The sequence below is a fragment of the Macrotis lagotis genome, chromosome X (genome assembly GCF_037893015.1).
Source record: "Macrotis lagotis isolate mMagLag1 chromosome X, bilby.v1.9.chrom.fasta, whole genome shotgun sequence".
Classification (NCBI taxonomy): Eukaryota; Metazoa; Chordata; class Mammalia; order Peramelemorphia; family Peramelidae; genus Macrotis; species Macrotis lagotis.
In genome coordinates, this window is record NC_133666.1 from 125,986,994 (window position 1) to 126,005,905 (window position 18,912).

General features: G+C 35.8%; 1 protein-coding gene across 1 annotated transcript in view; it reads left to right on the plus strand.

Moving 5' to 3' along the window:
- The first annotated feature begins 256 nt into the window (after positions 1 to 256).
- The window catches only part of CYTH3 (cytohesin 3), a 171,691-nt gene continuing 153,035 nt past the window's right edge, over positions 257 to 18,912 (plus strand). The window contains exon 1 of the mRNA XM_074208177.1: positions 257 to 383. Within this exon, the coding sequence (XP_074064278.1) occupies positions 350 to 383 (34 nt within the window). The 5' untranslated portion in view covers positions 257 to 349. The remainder of the gene's footprint in view (positions 384 to 18,912) is intronic.

The following is an 18,912-nucleotide window of genomic DNA, read 5'->3' on the forward strand; positions in this document are numbered from 1 at the left end:
GGGGTCCCCGGAGCGGGCGCGGGCGCCGGAGCCGGAGCGGGAGCGGGACCCGGGGCCGGAGCGGGCGCGGGCGCCGGAGCGGGAGCGGGAGCGGGAGCCGGAGCCGGAGCGGGAGCCGGAGCCGGAGCGGGACCCGGGGCCGGAGCGGGAGCCGGAGCCGGACCCGGAGCGGGAGCCGGACCCGGACCCGGAGCGGGAGCCGGAGCGGGAGCCGGAGCCGGAGCCGGGCGCCGCCCGGGGTGGGTGCCTGGCTGCGCGGAGCAGCCCCGGGGCGGGCCTGCAGGTCCGCGGCTCCCCGCCACGCTCGCTCCGGGGCTCCGGGCTCCCTGGAAGCTGCCGTGGCCCCAAGATGGATGAAGACGGAGGCGGCGGCGGCGGCGGCGGTGAGTGCCCGGGGCCGGCGGCGGGGCCCCGACTGCGGTCCCCCGGGGCCGGCGGCGGGGCTGGGCACCGAGCGACGGACGCCGACCCCGAGGCGGCCGGACCGAGCCCGGCTGGGCGGGCAGCGGGGGGCCGCGGAGCCCGGGCGCGGACGGCGGGGCACGCAGCCCGAGGGCCGGGGAGGCGGGGGCAGGGCGCAGAAGGGCGCCCCGCAGGCTGCGGGGAGGCGGCCCGGGCAGGACCCCGTGCCCGGCAACTCCGGGGAGCCGGGCGGCCGCGGGAAGCCGGGGTGCGGGGCGGCGGGGCGGCGGGGCGGCGGGGCGGCGGGGCGGGGGCCGGGGCGGCGGGGCGGGGGCCGGGGCCGAACACAGATGAGGCTGGGGGTCGGGCGGGGGCTGCCTGCGCGCTTGCGGGAACGGGGACGGCGGAGCCAGGGTGGCGGCGGGGATGCCAGAGCCGGGAGAGATGCAGCAAGGACCGGGCCGGCCTCCAGGAAAGCGCTGGGAAGCGTGAGGATGCGCCCCGGGGAGCTGCCCAGCCAGCCAGGGACAGGCAGACAGACAGAGAGGGACAGACGGAAAGAGAGGAGGGGGAGGGGGAGAGAGACAGAGAGAGACGGAGAGAGACAGACAGAGACAGACAGAGACAGACAGAGACAGAGAGAGAGAGAGACAGACAGAGAGACAGACAGAGAGAGAGAGACAGACAGACAGAGAGAAAGGAGGGTGGGGTGGAGAGAAGAGAACCAAATTGGGTTAGGCTCAAGATATCAGAGAAAAACTCAATTTTTTTTTCCATCTATTCTAGGAGAAACTAGGACTTATCCCTCCTATTTCTCACAAGAAATTTCTATTTAGTCTTAGAGGGCACTTTTCCTTTCCTTTCCCCCAAGACTGTGAGGGCAAAGTGGGCTTGTCAAGCGCGAGAGGGACATAAACATTAGTATAGTATAACTTCTCATATAGTCTGGTTTTTTTTTTTAACTACAAGGTAAAGGGAAAGATGAAATGAAAGAAAAATAGGAAAACACTGACTGTTGTCCAAACCTTTGAGTTAAAATTTGCTCAAGCCAACAACTACAACAGGGAATTTTGTTGAGAGGGGCATGCTTTCTATTTCTTGATAGCTTGTATAAAAAAGGTCATGTTTCCTAGAAAGGAGAAAATAAATTGTCTTTGCCAATAAGTCTGTTTTGTGCTGCAGCGTTCAGGAGAGATTGAAAATTTTGGCCCCTTCCTTTAAAGTAGGTCTCTTTTGCCGTGTTCCAAGTGATTTTTGTCTTCTTATCAGGGGAATGTCTGCAATTCTCCTTGATCTTTGCGGTAAATTGTCATAAAATATGAAACGTTTTGTTCATCTCTTAAATACCAGTCATGGTGTTAGTCATCGTGTTGATTTTTATCAGTTGAATTAAATTGATATTCTTTAAATTGTTGATTATCTGAACAACTTTCATTTTAAAGAATTGTTGTATGTGGTGTTACATCCTTTAATATAAAAGCTAAACTGGAAAGAAAAGGAAAACGATTTTGCAATTTAGGTCTTTCAAAGTATGACTTTTCATTTTTTCATATTTTCAACCCAGGTATTGGTTTTTCCCCCCAGTAACATACTACTTTGTCATAGTTCGTTTTCTGATACTGATCCTGGTTACTTTGATGTTGTTTAAACAAATTAGCAAAAGAGATAGTTAATCAAGGTGCTTTCTGGAATTTACAGTATAGGGAAAATGTATTTGCTTAAGGAAGTAGTGTTGCCATTGACTGAGAAATAGTTGGCATATGCCATAAGAGTTCAAGTACTCTCAAAGCTAGGGACAACTTTGTGTCACCAAGTGGGCAGGCTGTTCATAAAAGTTCTTTAATGAGGAAAGAATCTAGTTGAAAATCCTTCAGTAGCCAAGCTGCCTAAACAAACTATAGATTTTTTCCCCCCTGGGTTGTGTGTGTGTGGGGGTAATCTATTCTTGGGGATAGTCATACAGCTTGTAACTGTATGTTACAATTTGAAGTAGGAAGTCAACCTGACTTTTTCTGCCTCCAAGTTGGGTTCTTTATCCATTATTCTATACTGCCTCTCAGCTCCGAGGTCCTGGATAGCAAGGATTTATTTTGCCTTTCTTTGTATCTTCAACAGGGCTTGAAACATAGTTGGTGCTTGATAAATTGTCTGACTAGATCATAATTATATGCTGGCCACACTATAAATTAAATATGATTACATTTAGTTTCTGCCCATGCCCATTTTTAGAAGTTAATTCACCTTCTAGTTAGTTCTTGACACAATTATTAATGTATATCCAGCAGTGGAATTTTCTAATAACTTTATAAAAATTATATATGTCAACCTTTTTAGAAGTAACAGGTTTTTTTAGGGTTTTTTTAGTTTTTTTTTTCCCTTAGTTTTTGCAAGGCAATGGGGCTTGCCCAAGGCCACACAGCTAGGTAATTATTATGTGTCTGAGGTCAAATTTGAACTCAGGTACTCCTGACTCCAGGGCAGGTGCTCTATCCACTGCGCCACCTAGCCGCCCCAGAAGTAACAGTTTTAGATGTCATAATCAGAGATGAAGATTCATTCATATAGCCTACCTTGATTTTTGAAAGTGTTTTCACTCATTTCCAAGGAAGTTCAGTTTTATTTCTGTTTAACAGATAGTTAATTTATCTGGTTATAGGATAAATCATGAGAAACTAGGAGGAGAACTTAAAAAGTCTTCATTGCTGATGATGCTTAGGCTAATGGTCTTGAAAACTGAAAATTTGTAAATCATCAAATTCAAGTTTAAGTGTACATTAACTATCATTTTCTCCTAAATGATATTTGGAGAGGTGAGTTGATGTATATGTTGGAAGAAGGGTTAGGCAGTTAGAAAAGTTAATGAGTAAGGTTCCAAAATTGTAATGACAACTGGACTATGTGCTTATATATATATATATATATATATATATATATATAAATACACACGCATACACACACTGTGTATATACACATACGCAGTGTGTAACTTTTGGATTTTTTAATTCCTTTGTTGACTTTCAAATCCATATTGCTTCATAGTTGTTTTCAAGAACTATCCTTAAAACTATAATTCTGTATGATCAAATTGCCAACCATCTTCTGTTAATTGAGAAAGTGTCACAAAAAAGTAATATATGGCTAAGATAAAAATGTTTTTATAGTCTATTTTTCAATCTTTAAAGAAGTTGTGAACAAAAATTTAAATTCTTGAAAAATGGTCTTGTTTTTAATTCTTAGTGTTTTCATAGAGCATCTTTTCTAGACCATATAATTTGAATCTTAATCTTTGGTTGAATTCTTTTTGTTATTGTTACTGAGTTAATCCAGGAAAAGCATATGGGATTTGTTTCTTTCTTCCTTCAATTTCTTTGAAATTAGTTAAGCGCTTAAAATGCTTTGATTTTGAATTGTGGACATAGCATTTCGATATTGATATTGACTTTAATATTTAATTGGTGATTAAATAGGAGCTAAATTTATATTTTTGGCAGATAAACTGATTTTATAGGGTAACATGGATAAGATCAGGAATAATTGTTGAAAGGCGTATGATAAAGTATGTGAATTTTACATATAATTTTCCCAATAATAGATTTTTGGAGGTAAATAGGTTTATTTAAGAAAAAAAAACTATTGGTAAAGTATAACTTTTAAGAATAATGACTCTAGGGGCGGCTAGGTGGCGCAGTGGATAAAGCACTGACCCTGGAGTCAGGAGTACCTGGGTTCAAATCCCATCTCAGACACTTAATAATTACTTAGCTGTGTGGCCTTGGGCAAGCCACTTAACCACATTTGCCTTGCAAAAACTTAAAAAAAAAGAATAATGACTATTTGTAATTATGAAACTTTTTTTTTCAAGACAAGTGGGGTTAAGTGGCTTGCCCAAGGCCACACAGCTAAGTAATTATTAAGTGTCTGAGACCGGATTTGAACCCAGGTACTCCTGACTCCAGGGCCTGTGCTTTATCCACTGCTCTACCTAGCCACCCCTATTATGAAACTTTTTTAAAAGTTTTTTGTTATTTTTTTTTTTAAAGAAAGATTTTATTTATTTAGAGTTTTACAACCCCCCCCCCATTCTTGCTTCCCTTCCCCCACTTCCCCAAGGCATTCTGTTAGTGTTTACATTGGTTCCATGTTATATATTGATCTCAGTAGAATGTGATGACAGAGAAATCATATCCTTAAGGAAGAAAAATAAAGTATGAGATAGTAAAATTACATAATAAATTATGAAACATTTAAGGAAAGTAGAAGAAAACAGGAGAATATATAGTAAGAATTTGAGATATAAAGGATACTAAATTTTTTGAGATGGTGGGAAAACTGAATAATTTAAATAAATATAAAGGCAGACATGTTCCTTAAGGTTTATAATATATAAGTAATTTCATTTGATCCCCACAGGAGCAGATGAGGTACATACCACTATTACCCCCAATTTACAGAGGAGTAAACAGAGGTTGAGAGAAGTTAGGTAACTTGCCTAGAGTTGTACAACTACTAAGTATGGGAGGGGAGAATTTGTTCTCAAACTTTCCTAATTGCTGTCAACTGGGGGGGGGGGGGCTGGCTAGGTGGCTAGGTGGTGCAATGGATAGAGCACCAGCCCTGGAGTTCAAAACTAGCCTCAGACTCTTAATAGTTACCTAGTTTGTATGGCCTTGGACAAAGCACTTAACCCAGTTGCCTTGCAAAAAATCCCAAAACAAACCAAAAAGCTTAATTGCTGTCAAGTGAACTAGATGCTTAAAATTTAAATGTGTGAGGGAAAATATGTGACTTTCCAATCTGTGATAGTTTTGACATTAGGCAAACTATGTCTTATTTGTAATTATTATTTACCCAAGTTAACTCTTATATTATTATGAAACATATATTACTTTTTAAAATGGATTGAAAGAGAACCAAACTTAAGGAGATAATTAGGTTTCAATTTAGATGCTTGGGGAAAAGACTGGAACCTTTAACAAATCTTAGCACCAAATTTGATGCTTTATCTATTAAATTAAGTGAATTATTTCCAAATGCTTGGATAATTGATTGAATTTTTAAGTTTTCTTATGTGTTTGGCATACTGTAGACATAACCTTACTCCACCTTTAAAATTGGGTTCCATGGGAAAATACAACACTCTGCTTTTATTTTGGACAGCAACACTTCCTCTTTCTGTGGACAGCTACATTTAAAACATATGCTCTTTGAGTGGAGTCTTTGGTCCTCTGAGAATTGTCTGAAGCAGGAAATGGATTGACCTATTTGGTTGCTACAAAATAAAAACAATCTTGTTTTCATTTTTGTTGGACATCTGGGTTGCATTTGCTACATTACATTCTAGAGGTTCTTTAAAACCATAATTTGATAATAATGGGGTTTCATTAATGCTGTAACCATTTAGTTATTTCTACAGTTACATTAAGTACTAGTGTAGCTGTTAGACTATCTTACCATTTTCCTAGAAAACAAAATATATAGAAAACCACCCTTAATTTGAGACTATAAAATAGGATCATAATTTTCTTTTTTAAATAAAGACTGTTCATTTTGTTCTATTTTTATGGTATCTTGCTGAACACATACTTATGATAGACAATAAAACAATAGAATTCTTTACTATATTCTAACATATCTCTGCAACCTCTAAAAACCATTACTTAGGGATCTTTTTTCATTAAATAGAATTTAATAAGACTTTATTAAACATAGGATTTTAGAATTTTGGAAAATTATCTAGATTTTCTTTTTGGAGTATCCTTTTTTTTGTGCAAGGCAGTGGGGTTAAGTGACTTGCCCAAGGTCACACAGCTAGGTAATTATTAAGTGACTTGAGATCTGATTTGAACTCAGCTTCTCCTGACTCCAGGGCTAGTGTTCTATTCACAGCACCATCTAGCTACCCCTGGAGTGTCCTTTTGATAACTGACTTTTTTTTGTATTATTTGTTTTCTCTCTCTCTCTTTCTCTCTCTCTCTCTCTCTCTCTCTCTCTCTCTCTCTCTCTCTCTCTCTCTCTATATATATATATATATATATATATATATATTTCCCTTGGTAGATATCTATTGAATTTCATTCAGTAAATTCATTGATTTACATTTGCTATAAAACAAAAATGCATTACACATTAACAAATATAATGATAGAGAGTAGTGCTCATATTTTAACAAAATATTAAATGTAGGACTTTTTAAGTTCTTAGTGAAGAAAAAATGTAATTTTTGACTATTTAAATTTTAATTTACTCAAATGAGAACAAATCAGATACATGATGTAGAGGAAACGCAGTGGATTGCAAAGATGTCGAACTCAGGACTATTCTGAAATACAATCTAAACCAGATTACAATGTAATTGGAAAATGTTTTACAAAATAAATACAAATATGATACAGTGTAGAAAAATATTAACTTATGTGTGTTTTTTTAAAAAATTGCTATGCGCCTCAGGAATCTTTTTTTCAGTTTGATTTTTGTCTGAACTGGTATAGTGAATAGAACATTTGAGTTGGATTCAGGAGGTCCTGAGTTTGAATCCTACTTCAGACATTTAGTAGTTGTGTGCCTACTTAATCTCTCTGGATCCCAGCTTCCTTATCTCCAAAATGAAGGACTTGAACTTGATATCCTCTTAAGTTTTCTTTTAATTTTAAATAATCTGTATTGGAATATAGAAGTTTTTAGTGTCTTACTCTAAAATTTTGGTATGCTCTCTCACTGGAAAAAAGTGACTTTTTTGACGGAGGACTTTATGAGCACCTGATCTCTGAACTGTAGGAATCTTCCCTTCTAAAGTTATCTTCTATTTATTTTGAATATATTTTTGTATGTACCTAATTTATCTACATAACTGTTTTGGCCTTTATTTTATATCATAGTACTTAGTACAGTGCCTGACACTTGATAACAGATTTTTTTTTTTGTATTATTTGATATCCAGACAGATATTTTCCCTTGGTAGACATATGTTGAGTTTCATAAAGTAAATTCATAGATTTACATTTACTATAAAACAAAAATGCATTATACATTAACAAATATAATGATAGAGAATAGTGCTCACATTTTAACAAAATATTAAATATAGGGTTTTTCTAGTTCTTAGTGATGGAAAAAATTAAAGAATAAATCAAAATTACCTTTTTCACAATTTTAATTTACTCAAGTGAGAACAAATCAGATATAAGATGTAGAAGAAGCACAGTAATTAAAAACTTTATTACTAACTTTATATTTTTAAGTTAACTGAAGGTTCTTTCTTTCTGAATATTGCTGTTTATAGGTTCAATTTTCCTGGCATGAGGGAGTCATTAAAATAATCTTACTCTTTCTGGGGCACTTGAAAACTAAAGTTTTACGAAGTTTAGCATTTTAATTTCAAACAACACAGTCCATTATGCCTGGAGTTTACTTTCCCTTCACCTTTGTTTCTTAAAATTCTAGATTCCTTCAAGATGTAGCTCATTTGTATCTTGTTTAGGAAGCTTTTTCTGAACCCTTTAGTTCTTAGTTCTTCCTTAAATTATCTTGTATTTACTTATTTATGTACCTGTTGTATACATTAGTACAGTATAAGCACCTTGACTTCAGTCAAGTATTTCTTCTTTGACTTTTTATGTGTATTGGATAATGTCTTGCAAATAGGTACTTAATAAAAAAATTATTGATTGAATATGTGTATAGGATAATGTATAAAATAGGATAATGTGTATAGGATAATGTCTTGCAAATAAATAGTAGGTACTTAATAAAAAATTATTTAATTGATTGAATAGCTTTTAATTTGTATATGCTATCTCTTGTGTAATGATCTGAAAATATTTTTCTTTTTAAAAAAAGTTACCCAAATTATATCCATTCCCTCCCTTTTGTGGTCAGGTCTTACTTTAAATATATTTCATTCTGGTTCATTTATACTTTTTTGTTCATACTCACTCATGATAATTTTTTTTCCCTTCACCAGAAAGTTTCTTGGTATTCTCTTCATATTTGGCTTATCTAATTGTTCTTTTGCCATATTCTCATTAATTTGATTAGACCTGTAAAACAGTGGTGTAACATATTTATATAATCACATGTACACAAACATATACACACATACATATATGAATGATTGGAAAGAACATAAACTGAAATGTGTTATGTGGGTCCCTCAACTACTTCAGCCTTTAATTTTAAAATGTTATTTTTTCAATCATTCATCCTTTCCTACCCCAGTCCTCCAATCCATCAAAGAAGTCTGGGTCTTTTTACTTTTCTTTATCCTTTTCTGGCAGGTGATAAGATTCCTGGTGAGCAGCAAGCTGCACTTCACAATAGGATATTTCCTTTGGAAGTGAATGTTTCTGTCAGTTCTCTAGGCCAAAGTGTCATCTTCCTTCTCTGACTTCTCTGTAAAAGTTGGTACTATATTAAACAGCAGTTTCATTCTTATGAATGAATCACACTGTCCAGGGGCCATATACTTTTCTTGTAACTCAGGGAAGAGTTCATTCAGGAGATTTAACACTATTGATTCCACTGCCAGGTGGAATCTCTCTTGAGAGTGCCTCTCCAGGAAGAAATTCTTCATTTTTGTTTTCCTAGCTAGTAATTGCTTTCAAGTTTTAGTTACTAGGAATATTACCAATTAATATTGATGCTGGGAATTTTGAGGGACTTATTTTATAGTTTTTCTTTAATTAAGATGCACTAAAAATTAGCGGATTTTAAAGTTATGCAATAAGCTGTAGTAACTTGGAAAAACATTGCAGGTGTAAAAACTTGGATTTTTTATGGTGTCTTTTCACATTACATGAGGTCTTTCTATATAATTTCTTTTTCTATCAGTTCTCTCCACCATCCAAATGAGCTCCCTAATTTTCTTTAGCTGCTTATCCAAGCATAAGTACTATAGATCTAGAATAAAAGGAAAGCTCAGAGGACGTCTAGTCCAACCCCCTCATTTTACACATGAGGAAATACGCCAGAGAGGTGAAGAGAGTTAGTTGGTCACACATAGGTATCAAAGGAAGGATGTGAACCAAGATCTCCTGATTTCAGAGTTAGAGCTTTCCCTCTTTATTTCTCTCTAGTGTTTCTAAAAAGAATTTCTTCCTCTCTGGGAGGATTATTTTAAGTTTTATTATAAAACTGAAAAAACGGGGTGGCTAGGTGGCGTAGTGGATAAAGCACCGGCCTTGGAGTCAGGAGTACATAGGTTCAAATCGGGTCTCAGACACTTAATAATTACTTAGCTGTGTGGCCTTGGGCAAGCCACTTAACCCCATTTGCCTTGCAAAAACCTAAAAAAAAAACAAACAAAAAAAACTGAAAAAGCTGAGATATTATTGATTTCCTCCAAACTTTCCTGTTTTTGAGTAAGGGCACCTTCATCTTTCCAGTCTCCTAGATTTATTATCTCAGTGTCTTCCTTGACTCTTCTCGTCCATATTCAAAAGTGTGTGTGTGTGTGTGTGTGTGTGTGTGTGTATACATACATATATATATGTGTGTATATATATATATATATATATATATATATATATATGTATAAAGATTTAGGTAATACATCTCTCATCTGAACCTATCCTGTTCTCTCAATTGCATTGTCAACCCTGTCTATTTCAGGCCTTCAGCACATCTTAACTGTAGTAGGTATTAGCCTCCTAATTGTTCTCTGTGCTTCCATTCTCTCCCCTTTCCTTTTGCTCTTTGCAATAGCTTTTTGCTATTATTTTTATAATAGCTACCACTTATACAGCACTATACAGATAGAATCTCACTTGACCTTCACAACAATCCTGTGATATAGGTGCTATTACTATTATCCTCATCTTACAGATGAAGAAACTGAGGCATCCAGAGGTTAAGTGATTTGCTCAGGGTTACAGAACTGATAAATATCTGAGGCTAGGTTTGAACTATGATCTACTTATTTTGAATTATTTCCCTTTGTATGCTCTATATTCTAGCCAAATTATTCTAAAATCCTGAAATTTTCTTTGCATTTGCCCAGGTTCGTTGCCATGTCTAGAATTCATTCTTACTCATTTCCATGTCTCAGGATTCTTCTTTCCAAGATCGCTTAAGGTGCTACTTCTACCATGAATCCTTTCTGATTTTCCTAATTGCTAGTGCTTTCTTCTTCCTAAAAATCACCTTTTATTATACTTATTAATGTATATATAGTAGCTTTCAAGTAGCAATGAAAGCTTCTTGAAGACTTAGGGTATTTTATTTTTGTTTTGTAGCTCCAATACCCATTATAGTGCTTTACATATAGTTGGCACTTAATAAATGTTTATTGTATTGAATTTGACAACATTTACTATGCATCTACTATGTGTCTTTTTTTTTTAGATTTTTGCAAGGCAAATGGGGTTAAGTGGCTTGCCCAAGGCCACACAGCTAGGTAATTATTAAGTGTCTGAGACCGGATTTGAACCCAGGTACTCCTGACTTCAAGGCTGGTGCTTTATCCACTATGCCACCTAGCCGCCCCTCATCTACTATGTGTCTTGCACAGACCTGGCTCCTGGAAATGGAATAACAGACAAATATCTGGGCTAAATATTTGCTCTTAAGGAACAGAATACCAAATTTTGAGTTAAGGTCATTGACCATGGATAAATCATTTATTCTCTTTGATCCTCAATTTCCTTATTATAGAATGCGAATAACAATACCTATATCACTTACTTCATAGGTCAGGGTTGTTGTAAATTGATTAAATAAAATGCTGTATAGAAAATAAAAAGATGATAGTAGCTATTATTATAATTATTGTAATTAATAGATTAGATATAGGTATGTCTAACATATACTTTGATACTGGATGATTTTAATACAAAAGTGGTCATAGGGAAGGCTAGTAAAAATATTGGAAAACATGGTTCGAGTGAGAAATGAAAGATTTAATGACATAGCTATTATAGAAGCTTAATGTCTGTGTATTAAGAAAAGAGTTGATTTGCTGGATCCAGCTCCACTCAGCAGTTCAGAGAGCTAGGACAACCCTGAGAGATCCATTAGGACAATGATGTCCACATCCAGATGAAGGAAAAAACATAACAAAACAAAACAAAAAATACAGAATCTGATTGAACACTAAGTTTACTTTTTAAAAAATTCTTTTATTTTTTTCCTTCCTATCCCATGGTTTTCTTTCTTTTCCCTTAGTCCTATTTCACTATACAGACAATGATTATTATGTAAATACATTAAATAAAAATATGCATGTATAACGTTCATTAGACAATGTTTGCCACTGAGAGGAGGGGGATGAGAAGGAACAGTGGAAGAAAATTGTGGAACTTATATTCATGTTAGTGAATGTTCAGAAACTTTCATAACATGTAATTGGAAAAATAAAATAAAATATCAATAAGAAAAAATAGAAAAGATAAGATTTGAGAGGTATTGGATCTAATCCTGAACCTCCAAGAACATCACAAAAAAGTGAAATTGAATTTAATGAAGCAGACAAGGAAAAGACTAGTTGGGGAAAGGTAGATTTGGAGTCAGAGTAACTGGTTTCAAATTCTCTCCTCTCCATTCAGTAGGTATTTGACCTAGAGCAATTTACTCTTTGGATCTCGGTTTTCTCATTTGTAAAATAAGGGAATCGGTTAAGATGTTTTTTAAGTTTCTTTACATCTACAGTTTGTATATAGCCAGACCATAGATTTTGTAGAACTAGTATAAAAATCAAAACTAAATTAAAATGAATACAAATGAGAGGATATCCATCAAAATTGAGTCAACTCCAATTTGAGCTATTAAAATAATTTGTTGATACTGAAATGGATAAAATAATAGACACTGACACAGACTAAAATCATTTCCTAAGGAGGGCAACTAGGTGATCCCAGTGAATAGAGCACCAGGCTTGAAGTCAACAAGCTCTGAGTTCAAGTTAAGCCTCGAAAACTTACTAGCTATGCTAAAAAATTTTTTTAAACAAGATCAGACAATAAGATATCTTTTTTTTTCTCCTAAATTAAATGGAATAGTCCTTGAACTTTGTTCAAACTTCACAGCTCCTTATCTGGATACAGACGGCACTCTCCTTTGCAGACAGCCCAAAATTGTTCCCAATTGTTGCACTGATGGAATGAGCGAGTCCTTCAAGGTTGATCATCACCCCCATGTTGCTGTTAGGGTGTTCTGGTTCTGCTCATCTCATTCAGCATCAGTTCATGCAAATCCCTCCAGGCTTCCCTGAAATCCTGTCCCTCCTGGTTTCTAATAGAGCAGTAGTGTTCCATGACATACATATACCACAGTTTGCTAAGCCATTCTCCAATTGAAGGACATTTACTTGATTTCCAATTCTTTGCCACCACAAACAGGGCTGCTATAAATATTTTTGTACAAGTGACGTTTTTACCCTTTTTCATCATCTCTTCAGGGTATAGACCCAGTAGAGGTATTGCTGGGTCAAAGGGTATGTACATTTTTGTTGTCCTTTGGGCGCAGTTCCAAATAGCTCTCCAGAAAGGTTGGATGAGTTCACTAGCTGTGCTAAAATTGATGGGATTTAGCAATTGATGTGGATGTTGGATGTGGATGTTGGGGTGAAGGCAGAATTAAAGATGAATGACTACAATTTTGAGTCTTGGAAACTACATGGATGGTAATGTCAACATAAGAAAGTTAAGGTACAGGTTTGGGGGTAGTATGCTTAATTTTGCACAAAATCAGTTTAAGATGTTGGCATGATTGGTATCCAGAAGACATCAATGGTATTGTCAGTATTGTTAGTATTGTCAGTATTGTAAGCAAATTTTTCCCTTTTTTTTTTACTTGCTGCTTTTTCATGGGTGATTCTGATGGAATGAATGATACTAGAGAGGACTCTATTTTCTTAAATAGCCTTATTCCTTTAGATAGGCTAAATCTGCTAAAGTGCTGTGATTCCTGTAGTCTAGAAAGGGATACTTTATGTAAAAATTATGTCAGTTTTTTCCCTTCTATGTTAGTCTTTGAAAGTAGCATAGTTGATGTTTTTATTCTTCTTTTTAAAAATTTAAATCTTATTTTACTTTTTCACTTACATGCAACAGTAGTTTTCAGTATTGATCCATTTGCAAGTTTAAAAGTTCCACATTTTTTACCACCCTCCTTTCCTCCCCTTCCCCATGGTAGCTAATTGTCTGGTAAATGTTTTATGTTCAATCACGTTTACCATATTTTCAGATTAATCATGTTGTGAAAGAGGAATTAGAACTAAGGGGAGGGGGGGAAACTTGAGAAAGAAAGGGAAAATCATAAAAGAAATTTTAAAAAGTGAACATAATTTTCTTTGCTCTGCATTCAATCTTCAAAGATTTTTTTTTCTTTGGATGTGTATGTCATTGTCCATAGCATTCTTAGAAATGACCTTGATCACTGAACTGCTGAAAGGAGCTGCATCTGTCATAACTGATCACTTCATAATGTTGTTAATGTGTTTAATGTTCTCTTGGTTCTGCTTACTTCACTTAGTATCAGATCATGCAGATACTTTGATTATTCTAGCTATCTTTGGTTCAGAAAAGTGAAAATTAATCATGATTATTTAATCAGTAAACATTAAATACCTACTTACTATGTGCCAGGTCCTGTACTAAGTGCTGAGGATATAAAAGGAAGCCAAATGACCCTACCCTCAAGGAACATACAATATAACTAGGGAGGTTACATATGGAACAAATACATTCAGAGCAATTGATATACAGGATAAATAGGAAGCAATTGGCGTAAAGAAAGGTGCTGGAATTAATGGGTTGGGGAAGGCTTCCTATAGGAAGAGGGAATTTGATTTGGGACTAGTAGTCAGAGGGGAGGAGGGGAGAGTATGGGGGGAATAGAATATCTGGAGCTGAGAGATGGAGTACTTAGTCTGGTTGTATTAAAATTACTTTCTGAAGGTGTAATATATTAGTCTCATTAAGTATTTGAACCTGATCAGTTTTTTGAACCAGTGTTTATATGAGGTGTCTTACAAATACCTGCAGTTCTTTTGGTCAAGTGATATGCAGAGTAAGTTAGAGGCATTTTCTGTTTATAATTTTCTGAGTGAATATTTGGAGATATTGATTAGATGTGTATTTTTTTAAAGCATTAAATGTACAGATAGAAAAGATTAGTGCTGTATTCTTTCATTTGCTGTTTCTTATTTAAAAAAAAACTCCAGAGTTTCTCTTTGAGTTTTTTACCTGGATCCAATAAGTTATATTAATTTCTAATATTCTGTGCATAGCTTGAACTGGTAACTAAAAGGAGTTACTTTTAAAGCTCAAATGTCAGTGAATGTGTGTGGGTGGGTGAATTTGGAAGGATATCCACAATGGTATGTTAGACTTAAACCCATATGGGAATGATTAGTTTTCTAGCTTTTATGTAGTGAAGGTTTTATTTTAAAATTTTGCAAATCCATTTTAAAAAATGAATGTTCAGAGTTGAAAATTCAGTTGAGAAAATGCATTTACATAGCACAAAAGACAAATGTTTCTGGCATATCCTTGGATGAAGAACAAGTCTTAAATCTCTAAGGAAAAAAGTTCTTCCTTTCTCTTCCTCCCTCTCCCTACACTTTCCTATTGGATTTTTAAAAATGCAATTTAAGCTTCAACTGGGACTAATACAGGTTCCAGCTGTAACTTTTTGTTGTTGTTCACATGTCCGGTGGTGGTCAAACCAAAGACATTGTATGAAAATTTAATAAAGGAAAGGGTAGGGTGGGAAAAAAAATGACACTCTTTAAAAGTATGTAATAAAAAGCTACAGGAAGTCGTCTCCATTTCTGACTTCTGATTTAAATCTCATCCTGAAGTACTTATTTTGTTTGTTATTGTGGTTTAGTGAAAGAACATTGGACCAAGTAAATCAGGAGACCTATGTTCAAATTTTGCTTTTGTCGCTTTACTAGTTGTTTGACCCTGTATACATCTTTCTGATATGTCTCTTCCATAAAATAAAGGTGCCAAAATTTATGATTTCTAAGATTCCTTCCAGTCCAACAGTTTGTGATTCCATTGGACATTTGCATATCTTCTCTCCTTTAGTAAGATTTTATATATGTATATGTATGTATATGCGCACAAGTAATGTAACCTGAGAGTGCACGTAAAATTAACAAAATTTTTAGGATGAGAAGCAGAACATAATTTATGAAAATCAAGAAATCCCACTGGACCTGAAATGCTGTTCTAGTAACATAAAAGGAAGGAAACAGTGTCCCAGGTTGGATCTATCTTGGGCTCTAGATAAGAAAGCAAAGCTCATTTTTCTTAAATTAGTTCAGATGTATCCATCTATACACAGTAGAGAAAGTTCATTAAAAAAAAGGAAGTATGGGTTTAATTTTAAAAAGCTCATTGCAGTAACATAATTACTTTAAAAGTTCTTTTATCTAGACTTTTTAGTGTTAGGAGAAGCAGTGTCGTATAATGAATAGAGTGCTGAATTTGAATTTCTGAAGATCTGGGTTCCAATCTCAGCTCAGACTCTTATTTGCTATGAGTCTCTGAACAAGTCATTTCACCTTTCTGGGCCTCAATTTCCATATCTGAAGGTGAGTAATTAGAAATTATACATTTATATAAGATTTGTCTCAGTTTTCCTCTTTTTTTGTTTCCTTTTTTCCTGTTTTTCTATGATTCCTTTAACAAAAAATGAATCAAATTTTAACATGATTTTTGGTAACTAACATAATTAAAAACTAGTGTTTCCATGTACTTTTGTCTTAGCAACATTTTGTGCTTGTTTTATGTTAAGGAGGCCAGATTTCTCAGGTTTCTTGTAATTGCAGCCAGACATCCGGTTTAGGGAACTATTTGAGAGCTATGTTCATGTGAAGAAATGGTATAGCCCTTTAGTAATCTACTGATCTTATTCCTCCTTTTAGATGGAATTTTTGTAGGTAAATTTCCTTGAAATCTCAGGCTTCATTTTCAAGTGATTTTCTTGGGTTTATGTGGCCTAAGGTGAAGTGCACTAATTCATATAGGATCACAGCAATCAAAGCATGTTAGATAGTTACTTGAGAACTGATTAATCTGAATAATAAAATTGAAACTAGTTTTGAAATCAGAAGTATTTATAAACTTTAAGATGCCTTTCCTCCAGCGATTTATTTATCCTTTTTAAACAAAAGGATCCTTTTTAAAAAAAAGAATGAATGAATAGACAAGCTATTTCCCTCACTATATCCTTAGTCTCAGAGCTCCAGAATTCCTTGTAGCTCTAATAGTAATGTTAAAAGGGTGAGAGGCTGTTAACTTCTAAGTAAGATTGCATCTATACACAATATTTATATGGTTTTATTTATCTTCAGAATTGAGATTTGGTATTAGCTGGAGATTATTTAGTTAAGGAAAGAAGAAAGCAAGCATTTATTCAGTCCCTACAATTTTTCAGGCACTGTATAAAACCCTTTACAAAATTGTTCTAGAATTGTCCCAATTTTAGAATTGAGGAAGCTGAAGCAAAAAGATTAACTTGCTTAGGATCACATAGCTAGTAAGATTTGAACTTAAGATTTCTGATTCTGGGCAGAGAGTGTTCTATTCACTTCAACACTTATCTATGTAAAGTATAATTTTCATCTAAGAGTAGATGAAAATAAAGACTTGCCAGAGAGCCTATGCATCATCCCATGGTGGTGTTGGATTAGGTGGCATGTATAGGGATTTAATGACAATAATACCCAGCACTATAAGGTTTCCAAAACATTTTATATAGGTTATCTCATTTGATCCTCACAACTCTGGGAGCTAAGTGTTATTATTTCCACTTGAGAGAGGAAATTTGAAAGTGTTGGAAGTAGCATTTGAATTCAAGTTTTCCTGATTCAAAGTCTGTAGCATTTTATCCACTACATCTCTTACCCCATTGAAAGAACCTTTAATGCAAGGTACCTGTCATTTATATGTATATGTATCTTTCATTTTCAATTGTCTCTTCCTTCCTTGGAAAGTTTATTTCATTCTTTGTTTGGAGGTCAACATGAAAACTTCAGTCTGTACTGTTGTAATATCTTGATTATAAATTACAGGAGCAATCTAGTTTCATTTGAAGTTAGGTCATGTTGTGTAGAAAAAAAATCATTGTTATATTTGAGATCATTGAATTTGCTGAGAAACTTTTTCTCAAGAGAGCTGTTTTGAAAATCTGTTTATTAACTTAAGAGACTTTTTCTTTTTTCTATTGATGTTCCTCGGGCAAGATGTTCAATGAGGCTTTTCCAGTACTCTTTAGTTAAAAAAAAAAAAGATTTTAAACCTATAGGGTCAAGTTATTTTGAAATGGTTATGGAACAGGATGAAATGTAGGCAGGTTTGGGGTAGTGTATATATTTTCATTGTTGTTTTTACCATTTACAAGATAGCTATCTTTTTTTTTTTTTGCTATGTAGGAGGGAAGAAACTATTAGCAAATTTTGGGAGTGCAGTTTTTTATGTTATAGCAATATTTTGCTATTAAAAGAAAAGATTTTTGTTTTTCATTTTTTGGGAACATGTTCATGGGGACCACCCAGTTTCAATAAATCTTTTTTTTTTTTTAATACTCACTGTCCTCAACCCTTCTTTTATGAATCAGAGAGTACTAGCAATATGTACTGTCAGGTATGCAGGGAAGAAAACCCTCTCCTGGATTTAATCCTGGATTATATTCTCAAGATTAATGCTTGAGACAGAAAAAGAAGCTCTTACTTGGATTTTGGGACCTCTAAAGCCACTCAAAGCATTTTCCATGGTCACTCAAATTTAGAGAAAGGAATCTGCTTTCTAAAAGGGAAAGATCAACTGCAGTCTGGCTAAAAGTTCATGTTCAGTCACAAGAACCCTTTAACTTATCTTTGATTGATAAATAACAGGCAAGTCAAAGCACCTTCCTGAACTTAAGTTTCTTCATCTATAAAATAAGGGAGTTGAAACTGATTCAATGAGAACTTGTAGTTGTAAGAAGTTGTATGTCCCTTTAATAATATGTGCTGTATATCAGAGTTATCAGTTACCAGTACCAGAAACAGATCAAAATGTAACTGGAAAATATTTAACAAAATAAATAAATAGAATAGAATATAGATGTGCTAATTTGTGGTTTTCTAAGTCAGTATGCTGACTTCAGAGATCCTTATGCATAGTTTAGTTCCCACTTTTCTATTTTAGTCTAATACTACAACTGCTGCATATGTTGAATGATCAGTGTTGTTCTTATTTAGAGTCATTTTGCTTATTTAGTGAAATTTGTTAAATATCCCTGCTTTTTCCTGTTTGAAAAACGGGTGACTGTGACCTCATGTAGTACTTATGATAGCCCACCCTCTATTTTTTTTAATCTGAATCAATATTTTATATTTCAAAATGGTGTTTTTCCATAGAACCCTCTTTAGAGGCCATAGTTCTGGAGTTGGAAGGGAACTTAGAAGTTCAAAGGGAACTTAGAAGTTCAAATGCCTCATTTAACAGATGCCCAGAGAAATTGAATTAACCTGCCCAAGGTCAATTAATGGCATAACTGGAATTTTTTTATTTTTCTAGTTCT